We start from the raw sequence: 16,944 nt of genomic DNA on the forward strand, positions 1-16,944 counted from the left end.
ATATCCACTCATCGCAAATTTTAAATTTTAATAGGCAGTAGATCTGATGTACATACACAGACCACAATTTTTTTTAAATACTGTGATAATTGCATTTCAATTTAATTGGTTTTCTTGGCAATCTATTTTATTTTATACATTTCCAAACATTTTTCTGGAAAGAAGTTCCTAGGCTTCACTAAACTGTCAAAATGGGTCCCTTGTACAAAATGTTAAGAAACCCTCTTTTGAAAAATGTGTGGCAGTCCCAGGAAGGGCAGTCTTGCATGGAGTACTCTGGACAGTTTTAGACAATGAACATGTGGCTCACCCTTTGTGTCGTGATCCTTAACCTTTATCAAAAAAAAAACCCTGACAACCCCAAATGTCCCTTATCTCAGAAAAGGATATTATGATGTCTTCTTGTGGTTTTTCTTGGAAGGATCTCCGATCACCTGATGAAGACAGTCACATTGTGAAAATTGAAAAAGCCAATGAAAGAACTAAAAGGAGAGGAAGCGAGGTGCCCCGCAGAGGCTCTGCAAGCCAGGGAGGCTTCAGCCTCTTCCAAGCTGTGAGCTACCTCACGGGTGAGATGAAGGAGTGCAGGAACTGGCTGAAAGGTAAGCACCTGAGCAAAGGAGCCGTGGGCCAGGCCAGAGACAACCCTCGCTTTGGTTTGGACACAGAAGTTACTCCCTCACACCCTCATCCAAGGGCTCCTTCAGTTGAAGGATCTCCAGCCCTGAGTTGACCCCAGATAGGCATAACAGACCATACTGAGCTGGAATTCCCAGTTTCAGAATGAAATACCTTCCATTGACTTTAGTCCTTTGCAAATTGTCCAAATAAAGGACAATGACATTGGCAACATGTAAACCATTTCCCAAACAAGTCATTTGAATCGCCCCTCCTTCACTTGTTCCACAACTATTTATTAGGTGCCTACTGTGTGCCAAGAAAAAAATTGGCATCATCTGCCCCAAGGTTCCAGGATTTTTTCCTTTTAACTTCTTCCCGAATTAAATGCTGCACCAAACACCACACCCTCCCCCGCCCTGCCCCCACTTGTCCCCCACCAGCACGGGGGCGGGGGGGTTGTCCTGGAAAATAAACCAGAGAAGGAAGCAGAATATATCTCCCCTTTTCTACACCTGGCTTTCTGTGGGCCCTGATACAATAATGATTTTCACTGCTGGGCTAAAACAATTTCTTTTCCAGCTTCCTTTCTTCAGGCTACTTTCTTTGCTGCTCAGATACCAGTCCTCAACTGAGTCATACAGCACTAGACAAAAAGAGTTTCCTTCCCTTCCCACCCCTTCCCTTGGACCAATAAATTTCCCTTGGAGAGCTCCTCCAATTTCCTTGCCAACAAAGCCAGTGGCTGGAACTGTGTTAAATTGGTCTCGGTACAGTGCCTCAGTCTTTGTGGCAAAAACTACCACCCAGACTTGGGCTGGGTGACACCCGCACCCTTCCCCTTCACTGCCCCACCCTAGGCGAGGCTAAATTAGGAGACACATCCTGGCTCGAGCATCCCTGTATGCATTGGTTGCCATGTCAACCAGTGGTCCAATGGGGCTGCACAGTCTAGACCCCGTTGACCGCTCTGTCTGTCTCTTGCAGATAAGCCCCTGGCCCTCCAGTTTGTAGACTGGATCCTGAGGGGGGCAGCTCAGGTGATGTTCGTCAACAACCCAGTCAGTGGGCTCATCATCTTCATAGGGCTTCTGATCCAGAATCCCTGGTGGACAATTGCTGGGGCTCTGGGGACAGTGGTCTCCACCTTAACTGCCCTTGCCTTAAACCAGGACAGGTGAGTCCCTCTTACAGGTCTCTTGGCAAGATGTGTGGGGCACAGTCAGGTGAGTCCCTGAGTGTCAACTTCGCATAGGTCACTGGAGGTTCCTACAGAATGAAATTCACAGCCAGGGATGGCATCAGGCTCAGTTTGACTGTGGAACTTTCTGGAAACACTCCCTCTGAGAAGGGTATAGAGGAACATGTAAGCTGTTCTTCCCTCGTGGGGCCTACAATCTAGTTTTAGTAGACCACATTGGCAGGCAACAGATACCTCAGAATACTATAAGACAGTACATACCAGAGATTTCAGAAAAGGTGGACATCTCTGCCCATTGGGAAGTTTGGGAGGCAGCCATAGACATGTTGGGTATGGAGAGAAGTTGAGAAGAAAGGGAGGCAATGTGGGAAGGAACATCTGAGGAAGGGGACATACAGGGGCAGCAGGAAGAATAGAACCAGGAATGGGGAAGTCAGCCGTGCTGAAGCAAGGGCCCTGGTGGGTACAGAGTTGAGTAACAACAACATCTAGCATTTGTAGAACTTGACAATTTCTTCAGACTCTGATATGTGTTATTCCAACAGTTCCCAAAGCTTCCCAGTCAGAATCAGCAGGGATGAATTATTAAGAAACAGCTTCAGCTCCACCCCCGCCCTCTGATTCTGATTCAGTAGATCCAGGAGGAAAGTTTTTAACAAGATCCACCCAGGAGCTTCTGATATCAAAGAACTTTGGGACATGAATAAGGAATTATCCCATAGCTTAATGTTTTTCAGTTTGGAGTTTGTGGAATCATGACTTAATTATCAAAAGCATTTTTTAAAATTAAGACCAATAGAATAACATAAACCAACTAGAACAATCCATGTATGGTAAAGGTACAGGTTATTTTGTAAAATTTTTGTTTGAATCCTGTTGGAATGTGGTGGGGAAAGAACTTGATCATAACATAAAATGTATTTCTTTACATCACCATGAATCTCACCATTGTGTCCGTCCACAAGAGTGGGACCCTAATTAGAATAAGATATCTTCCACACTTGTATATCAAAATGGAATCTACTGTTGTGTGTAACTTAAAAGAACTCATTTTTTTTTTCTCTCAAGAAATTAAAAAGCACCACCATGCCTTGTCACCATTGGCTCTTAGCACTGTGTCCCAGGGCAGATAGTGAGGGTGGCAGGTGCTCCTCTAAGGTGCCACAGCCAGGGGTGGCAGGATGTGGGCTTGGACACCTTATATGTCAGGCTTGAGATCATGCTGCCTCCGTCACTGCACTTGCAATGACAACATGGCCAGAGGCCTCAGAGTGAGCCCAGCCCAGTGGCAGTCATCCAAGATGGTGGCCTTGGGGGCCACACCAGCAAACTGGGCAGCCACTCGAGTTCAGACAGAAGAGGGCTGGTGGGTAAGGTGACAGTGGGCTTCCGCCAGGGTTTTGTGTCTGCTTCAACCAGTAGCCTCTTGTTCCTCATGCCCACTTCCCTATCAGCTTATGGGCAGCTGGCCAGATGGGATCAGCTCCTGCCCACCGTTTTCTAGAACTTTCCTGGGCAGAATGCTACCCAGTCCTTGACCTTCTTCACTGTAACCCCAGGTGAGCACCTGCCTCTTTGCCTGACATCCTCATCTGTGGAATCTGTAGCTCTTGAAACCATCATTTGCTGCTTTGACAGTCTGATGATACTCTCCTCTTTCTTGTAATCATATCTACTGGTGAACTCACCAAAACACTCAGTCTCTTCAGAGACTGCAGTTTTATACCAGACCCACCTAATCCTCCCAAACAACCCAATGAAGAATTAAGACAAATGTACATCAGATAAAAATCCAAGCCCTCAACTTGGCTTCCAGAGCTTTCTTTGAGGGCCCCTTGCAACCCAGATCTCAGTGTCAATCTTGTCCCTAGTTAAGCACTCTCATATGATTCCTGACACCTGGTATACCTCTGCCTAGCCAATCCTACCATCCCTTCAAATCCCTCCTCCTCCAGGGAGCCACCCCAGATTGCCCCCAGGGTACTCTGAACAACCATAGAACATACCCCAATATTTTATTAGATTTCTCTTTGATTTTTTTTTCTGAGTCTTCTCTCCCTGGAGTATTCAGAACAGAAAGGCCATTTCCTGTGTTCTATATTATACCACAGCACCTAAGAAAAACTCAAGCTTCCTTGCTGATAGGTAATCACCATGTTCTACACCATAGGCCCGAAGCTTTAGGCCCCCTTCACAACATACCTGCACATCTCCTTCCAAGGACTCCATCGCTGTCCACCATGAACCACTGACACAGCTGTGTCCTTGCCACAACCCCACCACCCCCACTACCCCTTGACACCCCACTGCCTCCCCGCAACCCCCCTAGTCTGAGACTATACTCTGTGGATAGGAATTTGAAGTCTACACACTGACACCAGCTATGGCCTGATGGCATTTGATCCTGGTGAAGAACTTTTGAGCGTTGGGGTTGATCCTAATTTTATATCCCTGATGGTCAGGGTGGGGATGAAAGGCAATGGGTTTCCTTTTGATAACCAAACCCAGAAGCCATCACTTTAGGTTAGAGAGAGAGAGAGACAGAGAGAGAGAGAGAACATTCTGGAAAGAGATGGTCCATGGAGAGAGGCAGCTGTTGAAGCAGGCTTTAGATGTCCCTCTAATTTCATCTCCCCTGGACTCTCTCACCTTGACTCCTGCTACCCTGGCCACACTCAGTCCCTGGAGCTGCAGGATCCCACCCCCCATCTACAAAAGGGGCCAACCATCTTTCCACAAAAAGGACTTGACTCTAATGCAAAACACAACTGGAATATGTGGAGAAAACATAAACACACTAAAAAAAAGATTTTCCCCAGAACAAGGGTTCTGCTTCTGAGGTGGTCCCAGTGGTCTCCCCTGTTGCCCTCATGCTTTCCCAGCCCTAGTAAGTCCCCAGCTGCCCTGTAACTTCCTGGTGACACTCCTGCCCCTTCCCCGTGCCCCACTCTCCCGTCGGTTCAAGATCTCCTGGCTCCTATGGAGGGGGAAGCTCCCCACTCCGACTCCAGTCCTAAGTCATGGCCACCACTAGGCATGAGCCCTCCTCTAGCCAGAGTCCCCTCCCTCCATCTCAGGGAGCCTGGAGATTCTAGAAGCCTTGGCCGTACAAAAACAGCCAAAATGTGATTAGGATTATTACTCAGACATATTCATTCAACACCAGCAGTGACCACTGCACACCACACGCAGCGGACAATGGGGCTCAGTAGGCATGGCAGTGAACACAGACAGGGACTTGCCCCCACGGAACTTACAGCCAAGTGCCAGAGGACAGACCACAAGGCATAAAGCTCATTCTCTAGCAGGGATTTTGCAGTGGGATTTGCCCAGCCCCTTCCCCCTACTCCCTTTCCCACTCTCCTCTCCCAGGAGAGCTATTAGAAAGGTCAAGGGCAATGTCCCTCAGGATCAGGGAGAGAGGTTTAGTACAAGCAGACTTCTCTAAAACAGAGACAATGGACCCAAGCGTGGCTCTCCACACCTCTGCCCCCATCCTCCAACACAGACCAGGGTGGGGGTGCTCGTGGGCACCCCAAGCTAACTCAGCACCTCCACTCCATGCAGACACAGAAGGAAAACACCCAGAGCTCAGCCCAAGAGACCACTCACCATTTGCCTCTCTTCTTTCCTCCCACCCTCTCTCTGGCCCTTCTTCCTTGCAACACACACACATACACACACACACTCTCTCTTTCTCTGTGTCACACCTCAAACTTCTACTAGATTTCCTGCTGTACCTAGCAATATGAGGTGTCCCCAGAGAGAAAAAGGAAAGGAACTGGTAACTACACAACTGCCCAATACTCACTGAGCAAGCTGACTTTTTATGTATCATTGGTAAAGTTGACATCTAAATTACCTTAGAATTCTGGGGGAAAAGTTCCAACAGGCCCCACCAAATCCCAACTCAAAGGTCCTGTTTCACCCCCAGATCAGCCATCGCCTCAGGACTTCATGGCTATAACGGGATGCTGGTGGGACTGCTGGTTGCCGTGTTCTCCGAGAAGTTGGACTACTATTGGTGGCTTCTGTTCCCTGTGACCTTTGCAGCCATGACCTGGTGAGGCACCTCCTTCTTTCTGCACACAGATCCATGGGGCCCCAAGATGCTTGTGCCTTTCACTGGACAGGGACAGGCCATGCACTGCCATGGCACCCAGTGTCTTCGGAGACAGGCCGGTTTGTCTGGCAAGGCATCATGAAAGCTCACGTGTTCAGGAGCAACACGAGGGAACAACGTTCCCCCTGTCCTTGAGTGACAGGCTTCATAATAAAGGCTAACTTTGATTGTGTAGCTCCTAAATGACAGGCAGAGTGCTAAGCAAGGTCGGATGATGTGTGTCCCAATTTACAAAAGAGAAGTCCAGAGTATGCAGAGGTCAAGTAGCTCGCCCCAGGTCACGCTCTATGGGAGTTTTTGATGCTCGCCTTCTGAATCCAGAGTGTCCACTATCAAACTCCAGGCTGCATCAGAATCTTCTATTATGTAGCCTACCCAAGACCCAAAGACTGAAAACTCACGTATGATAGAAACAGAAGACTTTCTTGGGACAAAAGTTCCCTATGTAAACTAGAATCTTTGCACTAGAAGTATCAGTTGAAATCTTCCTCAAGATGGAAGAGGGTTAGGAACAAAAATTCATTGAGTGCAGGGTGCCTGTCATTCACACATACAGATTCTTAGCTCATCTGAATTTACAGCAGGTCAGCAGAGTGCCCAAGGGTCTCAGTAGCTTGCCTGCTGTCACGGTGAACCCTTGACCTCCACCCCTGACTTCCTGTGCGCGTACCCCCCTGGCCTCAACTCTGCTCACACATGGTGATTTATTCCTGTTCTCAGTGATAAATCAGACATGGTGATTTATTTTTAACATCTCTAAGAAGTAAATGTCTTTCTTTGGTTTTAAAGTCTGGAGTTACTAAAACCAGTTAGTTTAATTTAGCTTAAGTACTGTTTCATTACTTTTTAGTAGTGCTTGCAAATAAATTACTACATTAACCATTCTGGGCAATTTATTTTTCTTCTTAGGATTTCTTTCTGAATCCATTGAGACAAAAAGATAAGGCAGTCATTTCGGTGGAGATTTCTTTAATGCTCACCCCCTGTGAGGAGTGGAACTTTTTCTCATTTGCATATGTGTTCTTTATAACTATATAGATTAAGCCTCTCAGTCACATGGCCCTGGGTGGCAGTTAGGCTTCAGTGTCTCCCACCCCCATTTCCCAATTTAAAGGACAAACAGTACTGATACCCTCCCTGAGCTGAGTTCTGTACTACAACTCTACTTCATTCATGCATTCACAAGGTCTTTCAAAATCCATGTAGGTAGGGTGGGTATTGGTAATGCCGTGTCCCAGATTTATCCAATGAGCAAAGATTCGAGCGCCTGGGACTGTTGGTGGAGTACAGGGGTATTCTAGATGCTGGGGACTGTGATGGAAAGAGGAAGAACTCTAGTCACAAAGAGAGAAATGGACTCATAAACTAGTTAATAAAAGGAGGTCATTTCAAAATGCAGTATGTGGTTTGGAAACCAACGGAGTCAATGGAACCAAGAGTGATTCTGGCCATGGGTGGTCAGAGAAAGTCACTTTGTAGATGAGACATTTGAAGATCTAGAGAAAGGGTTGTCACAGGTAGAAGACCCAAACTTGGAAGTGTGATATGTTCAAGAAGAGGAGACAAGACAGTGGGGCTGAAACCCCATGAGTGATGGAGGAGGTGCAGGAGGTGACAGCAGAGAGGAGGTGGTGAGGGTTGGCCCCCTGCTCCCCGGAGATCCAGTACGTCTCATAATTTTTATTACAACTGCAGAAAAACAGTTGATATCAAGTTGAAGGGTTTTAAGCAGAGGATTGAGGGATACAGTTTAAATTTAAACAGATGCCTCTGCTTGCAAAGCAGGGAATGATTTTAACTGGAACAAGAATGAATGTTGGAGCCCAGTTCCGGATCCGCTATCATGACCCACAGAGAGATGAGAGCAGTTGGGACTAGAGTGACATCCATGAATGTGGCCAGAAGTGCTCCAGTTTGGGGTATCTTTTAAGGAGGATAGAGGCAACAGGACTTGGGAGGCAGAGGATACGAAGGAGAAAAAGGAAAGATCTAAGTCATTCCTGTAATTCACCCAGGCACCTACATTATGGACTAAGAGAAAGGCAGGCCATGGAAGGAGACAGGAGTCAAATCAAGACTTCTGTTGGGACACAATACATGTTAGACTTCCCAGCAGAGAAACTGGGGTGGTAACTAGTTGGACAAAACTAGAACTTAGTGAAACCATGAAGATTTGAAAGGCAGAAGCCATGGAAGGTGTCTCATACAGGGAACTAAAGAATATCACCTAAAAAGGAAGCCTTCTTAAAAACAGAACATTCAAGACAAAGCCACAGAGTCTCCCAACATTTAGCTGTTTGACATCAGAGGGGGAAAGGAGACTTGGGAAGGAGCAGGCAGGAAGAAAACTAAGTCCAATGTCATGGTAGCCCACACAGGAAGGATTTCAACACAGGGGAGGATCCAACTTTAGGTTAAGGGGACAGGGACTGACCTTGGAGTTAGCAAGATAGACATCATGGGAACTGGACAAGAGCCATTGCTGTGATGGACCGAGGACCCACAACCTGACTGGTGTGACTAGGAATGAGTTGGGTCAGGAAGATTGGGATCACAAAGCTCCAAGATCTCCAGCCCTCTGGGGAGTATTGCTGTGAAGGGGAGCAGAGAAATGGAGAGGTAGCAGGAGTGGATATCGAGTTCAAGGGGGAGGAAAGGTAAAGGTAGAAGATACTAGAGCATCGTACAGACCGACAAGAATGACGGGAGAAAGTGCAGGAGCCAAAGAGAGAACGTGACAGGAGTGACATCCTTGAGACCGTTCCCTAAAAGAACTGGCCTAACGAAGGAGAAGACACCTCCATCAAAGGAAAGAGGCAGAGTACGTGGGAACAGGGCAGCCAGGGTGTGGGTTTTTTTTTTTTTTTTTTTTTTGGGGGGTGGAAAAATGAAGCCTTTCTCATTTTGTCACTTGTATTTCTTAACGAAGTAAAACCCAGTGGTTGACTGAAACCAAAAGGGAAGCAGATAGTCAGGATTTGAGGGAAAGTTGAAAATGTGAAATAGTCCTCAGTGTGTTGGGGTGTGGGGTATGCAGTAGGGTCTTCAGGGCCTTACCACCCCCTGGAGATTTGTGGTCATTAATTGAAGGTAGACTCTGCAGGCAGATCGTGTGATTTCATGTCCTGTCCAGCAGTGTCTGCGTGTGGGAGATGTGAGGTGTTAGTATCTAGGGGGACTGTCCCTTCCAGAGGAAACAAGCTAAGGGAGGTTCATTACCTAACATTGCTCATCCAACCTGGAGGCATAGGAATGAGGATTTGCATCCAGCTCCATCTGTCTCCAAAATCTATCCTCTTTCCAAGGAAGAAGCCAAGAAGACAAAAGGTAGAGACAACTGAAGGTTCCACTTCACCTGGCAGTTTCCAGCATAGCTCTTAGTATTCTTGCTGAGTCAGGCCTGCACAAACCCACACACCAGAGCAGCCTCCTCCTAGGTCAGACTCCTAAATGGTTGTCACAGCCCAGGACAAGAGTTATTATCCCTGATGATTGTTGAAAAGCAATCATTGCATTTAGGTTGTTTTCTCCACTTAAGAAACAAGGAAATACTTAAATCATTTATGATGCGTTCTATTTTAAATGCTTCAATATTTTAAAATTTTGTTTCTCGTAGGCGTAAACGTAAGTTGAACTCTTCGTTTCCAATCCCCAAGCCATGGACCACTAGATTCTTGAGGGACTTGGGAATGACTCTGATAGGAAAGGGGACGGCAAATGGCACAGTAGCCAGTGCAGGAGAGACAGTGGCAACATAAGAATGCTCACAGTGGTCAACCCTCTGTCTCTTCCGCCTTCAGCCCAGTTATCTCTAGTGCCTTGAATTCCATCTTCAGCAAGTGGGACCTGCCAGTGTTCACGCTGCCCTTCAATATCGCTGTGACTCTGTACCTGGCAGCCACAGGCCACTACAACCTCTTCTTTCCCATGACGCTGGTAGAGCCTGTGTCCTCCGTGCCCAATATCACCTGGACAGAGATTGAAATGCCCTTGGTAAGTTTCCCAATGGCCACGAGTTGAAGCCCCTCAATTCCATGGCAGACCCTCTTGCTTCCCAGCCTGTACCTTCTTCAGGCATACACTACCACCAGACGTGGGTTTCAGCAGCCCAAAAAGCATCGCTACCACATCCAGACACCATTTCAACAAGCGGTATGGAGCATCTGAGATGTTCCAGGCACTTTTCCAGATATGGGGAAAGCAACACCCCTGCCTTCCTGAAACTCACATTCTACACAGGGAAAGAGTTAACACAAGTGAGCAAATAAGGGATAAGTTGACAGCGCAGGATGGTGTAATTGTGTGAAAAAAAAATTAGATAAAAGGTAAGAAACTAAAACAAATGTTTAAAATTAGGACTTTACAGGTGTTCCCAGTATAAGACAATGGGTCAATTTTCACATACTCTCTGTACCAATGACTCTCAAGCAAAGGTGATTTTGTTCCTCAGGGACATTAAGCAATGTCTGGAGAAACCTTCTTCTTGTCAAGACCAGAGAAGTGCTTCTGGCATGCAGCAGGTGGGAGCCGGGCACCCTGCTAAGTATCCTACAACTCACGGGACTGCTCCCCCTCCACCCCCAGCAAAGAATTCCAGTCCAGAATGTCTATAGGACCCAAGTGGAGAAACTCTGCTTTATATCCTACCATCACAAATGTAGTCACTGAGACTATACTGTCACCAAATCCTCCAGCTTTGGGGAACATGGACCCATTGCTCCTGGCCCATACCCACAAGGCATTATTCAAGCACCAGCCATAGGGACATGCGGCATGACCAGAGAGAAAGGCCCACTCCACACTGAGGCTGGACCACGCAGTCAGTGCTGAGGGGACCCATGTGGTGTGGGTCACAGACAAGAGGACCCAAAAGAAAGAGAAAGTGGGTGGACCCAAATCGGGGTACCCTGAGGCCCAAGCTTGCCCTCCCAACTCCCCAGAAACCCACCACCCTAACAACCAGCATCCTTCTCTCCCACCCCAACCAGAGCTGAGTTTGGAAGAATCCATGCCACTTCCCTGTTTGTCTAAAACAATGGGGTGGAAGGACTTCCTTTCTGTTTAACCAGCTTGTTGTTGTTACGTGAGAATTAGAAGGAGTATGGAGGAGGCCAGGTGCTCAGTAAATTTCCACCACACACCTGACTGCGCTTCACCCCAGGGTGCCAGCCAGTCCTGGACAGCAGGGCAGAGGGGAAGACCACACAGTTCACCAGCCTGAAATATGGACCATGGCACAGGAGCTTCATTCATTCATCTGCATATGGCTCCATTCCAAGGCCCCTTGTTCCCTCATTCCTCTCATTCTTGATTGCTTGAGCTTACAACCTGTTCCCAGATGGGAAGGTGGAAGTTGGATTCCCCTCAGCACTCCACGTCCCTCAGACATTGGCAGGTCATTGGGATCTTTGCTGAGTAGACTTCTGGCCTGTTCCTCTCAATGTAAACTGAGTTCCCCAGTACACAGAATTTGCCAGAACCAGTAAATAAGACTGGGCCCTATCCTGCCATTCTTTGCACGAGTTTATGGACTCTGGTCCAAACTGTTTTTGATTATTAAAAGGCCAGCCTTTCAGAGGCAGAGGGGGGGCAAAGCTTGAACGCTCTCTGGGACCCCATAAACAGGAATTCCTAGAGAAATCAGACTGATTTCCAAATCAAATCAAGTTGCCGAAAAGAACAAAACGTCATGCAAAGGAGAAGTGCAATTAGTTCCCCACACGGTAGAGTCCATCATCTAAATTAATACAGTGGGCCCCAAACTCTGTTGTGTGTTAGATTCGCCCAAGGCAGGTGAGGTGCCCCATACCAATCAAATCAGATTGTCTATGAGGAGCTGGGTATCCATAAACTGTTTAAAAATCCCCTGGGGATTCCAATGTACACCAAGGTTTTGGAAGCACTTAGGCTAGTCAATATAGATTTATTAAACACCTTTTGTATACTCAGTCATAAAAAACCCTATCCTCTATGAATACTGTGACCCAATAATAGAGAAAAGAGCTACAGAATTTTAAAGATGGAAGGACATCTGCCAGGCCAGCCTCCTCGTGTTGCAGAGGAGGACGCCAGAGCCTGGAATGAGAAAGTCACATGCGTATGGTCACACAATGAGTTCCTTCTGGAAGCTGGAGTCTGAATCCCCAGACAGTGCTCACCCTACTCCACCCCCACCCTCTTTTCCTCTTTGCCCTCAAAGGACTGCAGAGATGGACAATTCAGCTGGTCAGAGTAGGACTATTCAACCTCGGTCCCACATCACTCATCCCCAATCCCTCACCAGCAGATGACTCAGGCTGAGTGATGTTGGGGCTGTGTGCTGTCCTTCAGATGTTCCAGAACAGTACTTTTCCATGCTGCTAAGTAGAAGAGCGGGGGAAACACATTCTCCTCCTTTCCAAGGGCTACATCCACCGGGTGGTACAGCATAGACAGTACAGACGGCACCGGCCAAAAGGATGTGTCAGCAATGTCTCTGTGGGGAGTCAGTGGGGGTGGTAAAGACCTGACAAGGGGTCAAGTTCAGAGGCTCTAGCTTAGTGAAATCACCCAAGAAAATAGCCTAGGATATCTCCACTATTTCTAGAAATTTCTAGGATTCCAGAAGGTTGAAAGGAAATTCCCTAGTTCCCTGAAACCCCTAAAGGCAGCTTGAGGTGCATTCTGGTTCCCTCAAAGAAGAAGCTGTGTGTTCCTCAGAAGCATCTATGCCTGGCCCCCATGTTGGTCCTGCCCGCCCAAGTGCGTGAGGATGCAGATGCCTGGTAGGTGCTGGAGTGAGGAGCTATTTGTTCCAGTGTTTGCCTCCCCTGTTCTCACGCTGGAGGGCACGGTCATCCTCCCGTCCCACCTCATTGCCCCCTCCAGGAATGGCCCAGCCGTGGCCCACAGGCCCAGTCTTTGTGTTATCAGTTCGTGCTCCAGTGACTCAGGCTCTGTTGATTTTGCAGCTGTTACAAGCCATCCCCGCCGGCGTTGGCCAGGTGTACGGCTGTGACAACCCCTGGACAGGCGGTGTGATCCTGGTGGCTCTGTTCATCTCCTCCCCACTCATCTGCTTGCATGCGGCCATCGGGTCCATCGTGGGGATGCTAGCAGGTGGGACACGGCCCTGCTCAGATCCTCAGGATAATTTTCCTAAGGTCATTTCTCCCCTGCACACAGAAAACATTCTAGATTTACTCTCTTCCTGGAGTTTTAAACACTGCCAGGGGTAGGAATTTAGTTTTCCCTTTCTTGAGTGTCTAAAGAGAGTGGACGCAGTGGAGGACTGCAGCTGCCTGTGGGGGAGGGGCAGGAAAGCCAAGCTGGACACACGGCCAACACTTTGGAGTTTTTGCATAAGCTAAAAGCAAGTTTTCCCAAAACTGGAGCAGCGTTTCACAAGTGCAATTTCATCTTCCCACACATATGTACAAGTGTGTGCACACATTGATATATGGACGTGTTCTGTACCACAATCGTCAGAAATGAGGTAGGGGACGTTGGGAGGAGGAGCCTGTTTTTTACTTATTCTGAGGTTTTTCAAAGATGTTTGTAAGCAGCACTTTCAATTCTTTTAATTGGAAATACTTACACTCACCAAAATAATGACAAAAATAAATAATACCAGAGGCGCTCACTGCTTCCTTACCCAGACTCACTGGTTGATGGCATCCTACACCTTTGGCTGTGACACTCCTCCATCTACACATGTCTATAGTTGTAGACTCATAATTTTCAGCCATTAGAAATCAAATTTTTTTAAATCAAATCACTCTTGCTAAAAATGCAGCTTCTCTGGCTAAAGGAGTGGGCAGGCTGGAGTCCCACTTCTGCTGCCCGTCACACCTCTGTGTGAAAACTCTGGCTTTGGAAAACTGTTTAGAAACCACTGCTTCCTTCCCATTGTCAGTTTCCGGAGACCAGATGCCATCTGCCGAGGCTCCTTTGACAGACAGGGTTGTAGGCATAGGGAGAAAAACCAGGAAGGAACCTGAGACCTGGCACCAGGTAGCCTTTGTTTGGTGGTCCAGAATCACCCAGAAACACCACATCTTGTTCCACAGCGCTGACGGTGGCCACACCCTTCGAGACGATCTACATGGGCCTCTGGAGCTACAACTGCGTCCTCTCCTGCATTGCCATCGGGGGCATGTTCTATGCCCTCACCTGGCAGACCCATCTGCTGGCCCTTGTCTGTGGTGGGTATTCCAGAAAGTGACAACCAAGTCACTCTAGTATTCCTAGCCCCCCTTGGTTATGTGCCTGTACTAGCCCATTCCCAAAATCAATAGGAACAAGAGGTTTATTGTCCCCTGACTGTGCAAGGCCATCATGGAAGTGGGGAGGGAATTAAAGAATGGAACACTTTAATATCTCCCCTCAGAGATGGGAGATAATAGGTAATGCCAGGCAGGCGTGCCCCATGTCAGGGCAGAGTGCAGACACTGGGGCTGCAGGAAGGAGCAGGGGACCCCTGCTCTTGGTCTGGCCTCTGCCAGGGCAGTGGCTGGAGGGGCAGGGGTCAAACTCTGGGAAGCTGACTCTGATGGTCCTTGTAACTCCACAGCTCTGTTCTCTGCGTACATGGGAGCAGCCCTGTCTAACATAATGGCGGTGGTAAGTTTGGACTCTCCTGAGCACCGTTCTACAGTGTTCCTGCCCTGTCAGAGCTTCCGGATGCTTGGGTTCTTGTGCAAGATCCTGAGTGGGTTATGGTATCTGGTACTTTACCCAGTTCTTCAGCCAAGGCTTCTCCAGGGTTTATCCAGAGAAGAATTTTGTACATGTACCTGTAGGAGGAATGTGTGTGTGTGTGTTTAAAGAGAACAACGTAAATAACAGTGGAGAACAGAGAAGGACAGATGGTGCTGAAGGGGTGGATGTAGGACACCACTCCTAGCCGATTTTTAACTCCAACATTAAGTGATTCTGATTGCGCCCAAAGGGACCAACACCTCGAATTCCTTGACCCACTCCTCAGACATTCTGAATCCAAGAACAGCAGTGCTTTCACTGGACGAGGATCCCCACCCTCAGCCCCTACCACATCCTTCTCCCCCTGTGTCTCTGGCCCAGCACGGGAACCTACAATCATCCTTCAGACCCGATGCTTTTATTTCCAGGTGGGTGTGCCACCAGGCACCTGGGCCTTCTGTCTTTCCACCCTCATCTTCCTGCTTCTGACGACCAACAACCCCGCCATCTACAAGCTCCCGCTCAGCAAGGTCACCTACCCAGAGGCCAACCGCATCTACTACCTGACAATGAAAAGCAGTGAAGAAGAGAAGTCCCCCAGCGGTGACTAGCCAGCTCCGGGCAGAAAGGCTCTGCCTGGATTCTGGGGTCTCAACCCTGAGTCAAGCAGCTCAGCGCTTCCTTCTTTGCCTTTCCTGCACCTGTATGGAATCAGACGCACCTGTCACTCCCTGTCCCTGAGGCTGATCTTCTCTCTCTGTCCAAATCCTCACAATTATCCATTGTGCCACATTAAAGGCAGTCAGGGATGAGATTGCAGAGTTAGAAGGAAGGAGTGCATCTTACATGTTGTCAGACATTCTTTCAGAAAGGGTGATTAAAAGATGATCTTCTTGGATTGTTTAACTAAAATATAGATGCTGTAGCACTGAACCTGCTGAGTGGCTCCCGGGCAGACATGGAGTCAGGGCATGCTGGGGACACCCACTGGAGGTGAAGGTGCCCTACATGCAGAGGCAGTGACCAATGGGTACCTCCAGCCTTGCACAGAAGAGACAGTGCCACGCTGATGAAGGCTCTTAGTCAAAATGGGGATAGCTGGGGCACCAGAAGTGTCTAAATTAGAAATTCTGGTCATTCAGGTTTTCCTGAATTGGTGATTACTGCCCCTTTCCCAACACTCGTGATCGAAAACCTATTTCTGCATTATCATATGAAAGCAAAATACTGGAGGGCTTACCCTAGCAAGACTCCCTGCTCCTCCAGCGCTCCTTTCCTCCCCAAGGAATTTTATAAGTGCTTCAGGATCCACTCCCGCGTGTTCCCGTCCTTTAAACGCTGTCCTTCTCCAGTCACCTCCCACCCTAAATTTCTCCGAGACCATTTATCCATCTTAGTTTCCCCCCCTCATTATGCCTCTTCTTTTTGCAAGAATCCTATGCCACACATTCCCCGTGGTTCTATCACTTTCCTTGGGGTTTACTATTCATTCCAGGCTGTTACCTTTTATCATTCTTTCTTCTGTTTTCCATCTTGCCCTGTCTTAGAACCTCTCTCCTAGGTCATTTATTACATGTTTAGAACCCTTCCTTGAGTATTTTCTTCAAATAATACAAGAGAAAATAAGGTAGTGTATTCTTGGACTCCGTGTGTCCACAGTTTCTTTCCTCTGGGAGTGGAGTGGCAGAGTCCCTAGGGTACAGTCGTATCCCTTGGATGTCTATAAATGTGCTTTCATTTTCTCTCAAGTGTTAAAATGAGAAATCTGAGGCCAATCTCATTCTTTTGTGTGTGTGTGTGAAGAGTCCTTTCTTTCCTTCTAGGTGACCATAATCTCTTCATCTTTGGAGTTCAGAAATTTTATGAAGCTACACCTGAGAGTGTGTCTTCTCTCTTCAGTCCTGCCTTTCCGTCTACAAACCCCAGCTTTTCTTCAGCTCAGCTGAGTTTCTTCTAGTGTTATTTGATGATTGCTTTTCCTACATCCCCTCTGTCTTCTCTTTCAGGAACTCCAATATCCATATGTTAGGCTTTCTCACAACCTGTTCCAAGTTGTTTATCTTCTTCCAATTTTTACCATGCATAATTTTGTCCTGATTTGATATATTTCTTCCCCTTGATCTTTCAGCCACTAATTCAGGTCCCAACACTAACCTTTCTCCTTTATTCCTTAGATTCAACTGATAAATTGAATATATATATATATATATATATATATATATATATATATATATAGAGAGAGAGAGAGAGAGAGAGAGAGAGAGAGTATCTTTTTTAGAAAAATCTTTGAGATTGGAGCTGAAATTAAACCCCATGTGTGTTC

The 16,944-nt window shown here is 47.5% G+C and overlaps 1 protein-coding gene across 1 annotated transcript in view; it reads left to right on the forward strand.

The window, feature by feature from the left end:
* The first annotated feature begins 5,727 nt into the window (after window positions 1–5,727).
* Slc14a2 (solute carrier family 14 member 2) overlaps window positions 5,728–16,944 on the forward strand; it is a 41,396-nt gene continuing 30,179 nt past the window's right edge. The window contains exons 1-6 of the mRNA XM_047526910.1: window positions 5,728–5,882; window positions 9,743–9,935; window positions 12,893–13,040; window positions 13,991–14,125; window positions 14,494–14,543; window positions 15,050–15,224. Coding sequence (XP_047382866.1) covers window positions 5,791–5,882; window positions 9,743–9,935; window positions 12,893–13,040; window positions 13,991–14,125; window positions 14,494–14,543; window positions 15,050–15,224 — 793 coding nt within the window. The 5' untranslated portion in view covers window positions 5,728–5,790. The remainder of the gene's footprint in view (window positions 5,883–9,742; window positions 9,936–12,892; window positions 13,041–13,990; window positions 14,126–14,493; window positions 14,544–15,049; window positions 15,225–16,944) is intronic.

The sequence above is a fragment of the Sciurus carolinensis genome, chromosome 15 (assembly GCF_902686445.1).
Source record: "Sciurus carolinensis chromosome 15, mSciCar1.2, whole genome shotgun sequence".
Taxonomy (NCBI): Eukaryota; Metazoa; Chordata; class Mammalia; order Rodentia; family Sciuridae; genus Sciurus; species Sciurus carolinensis.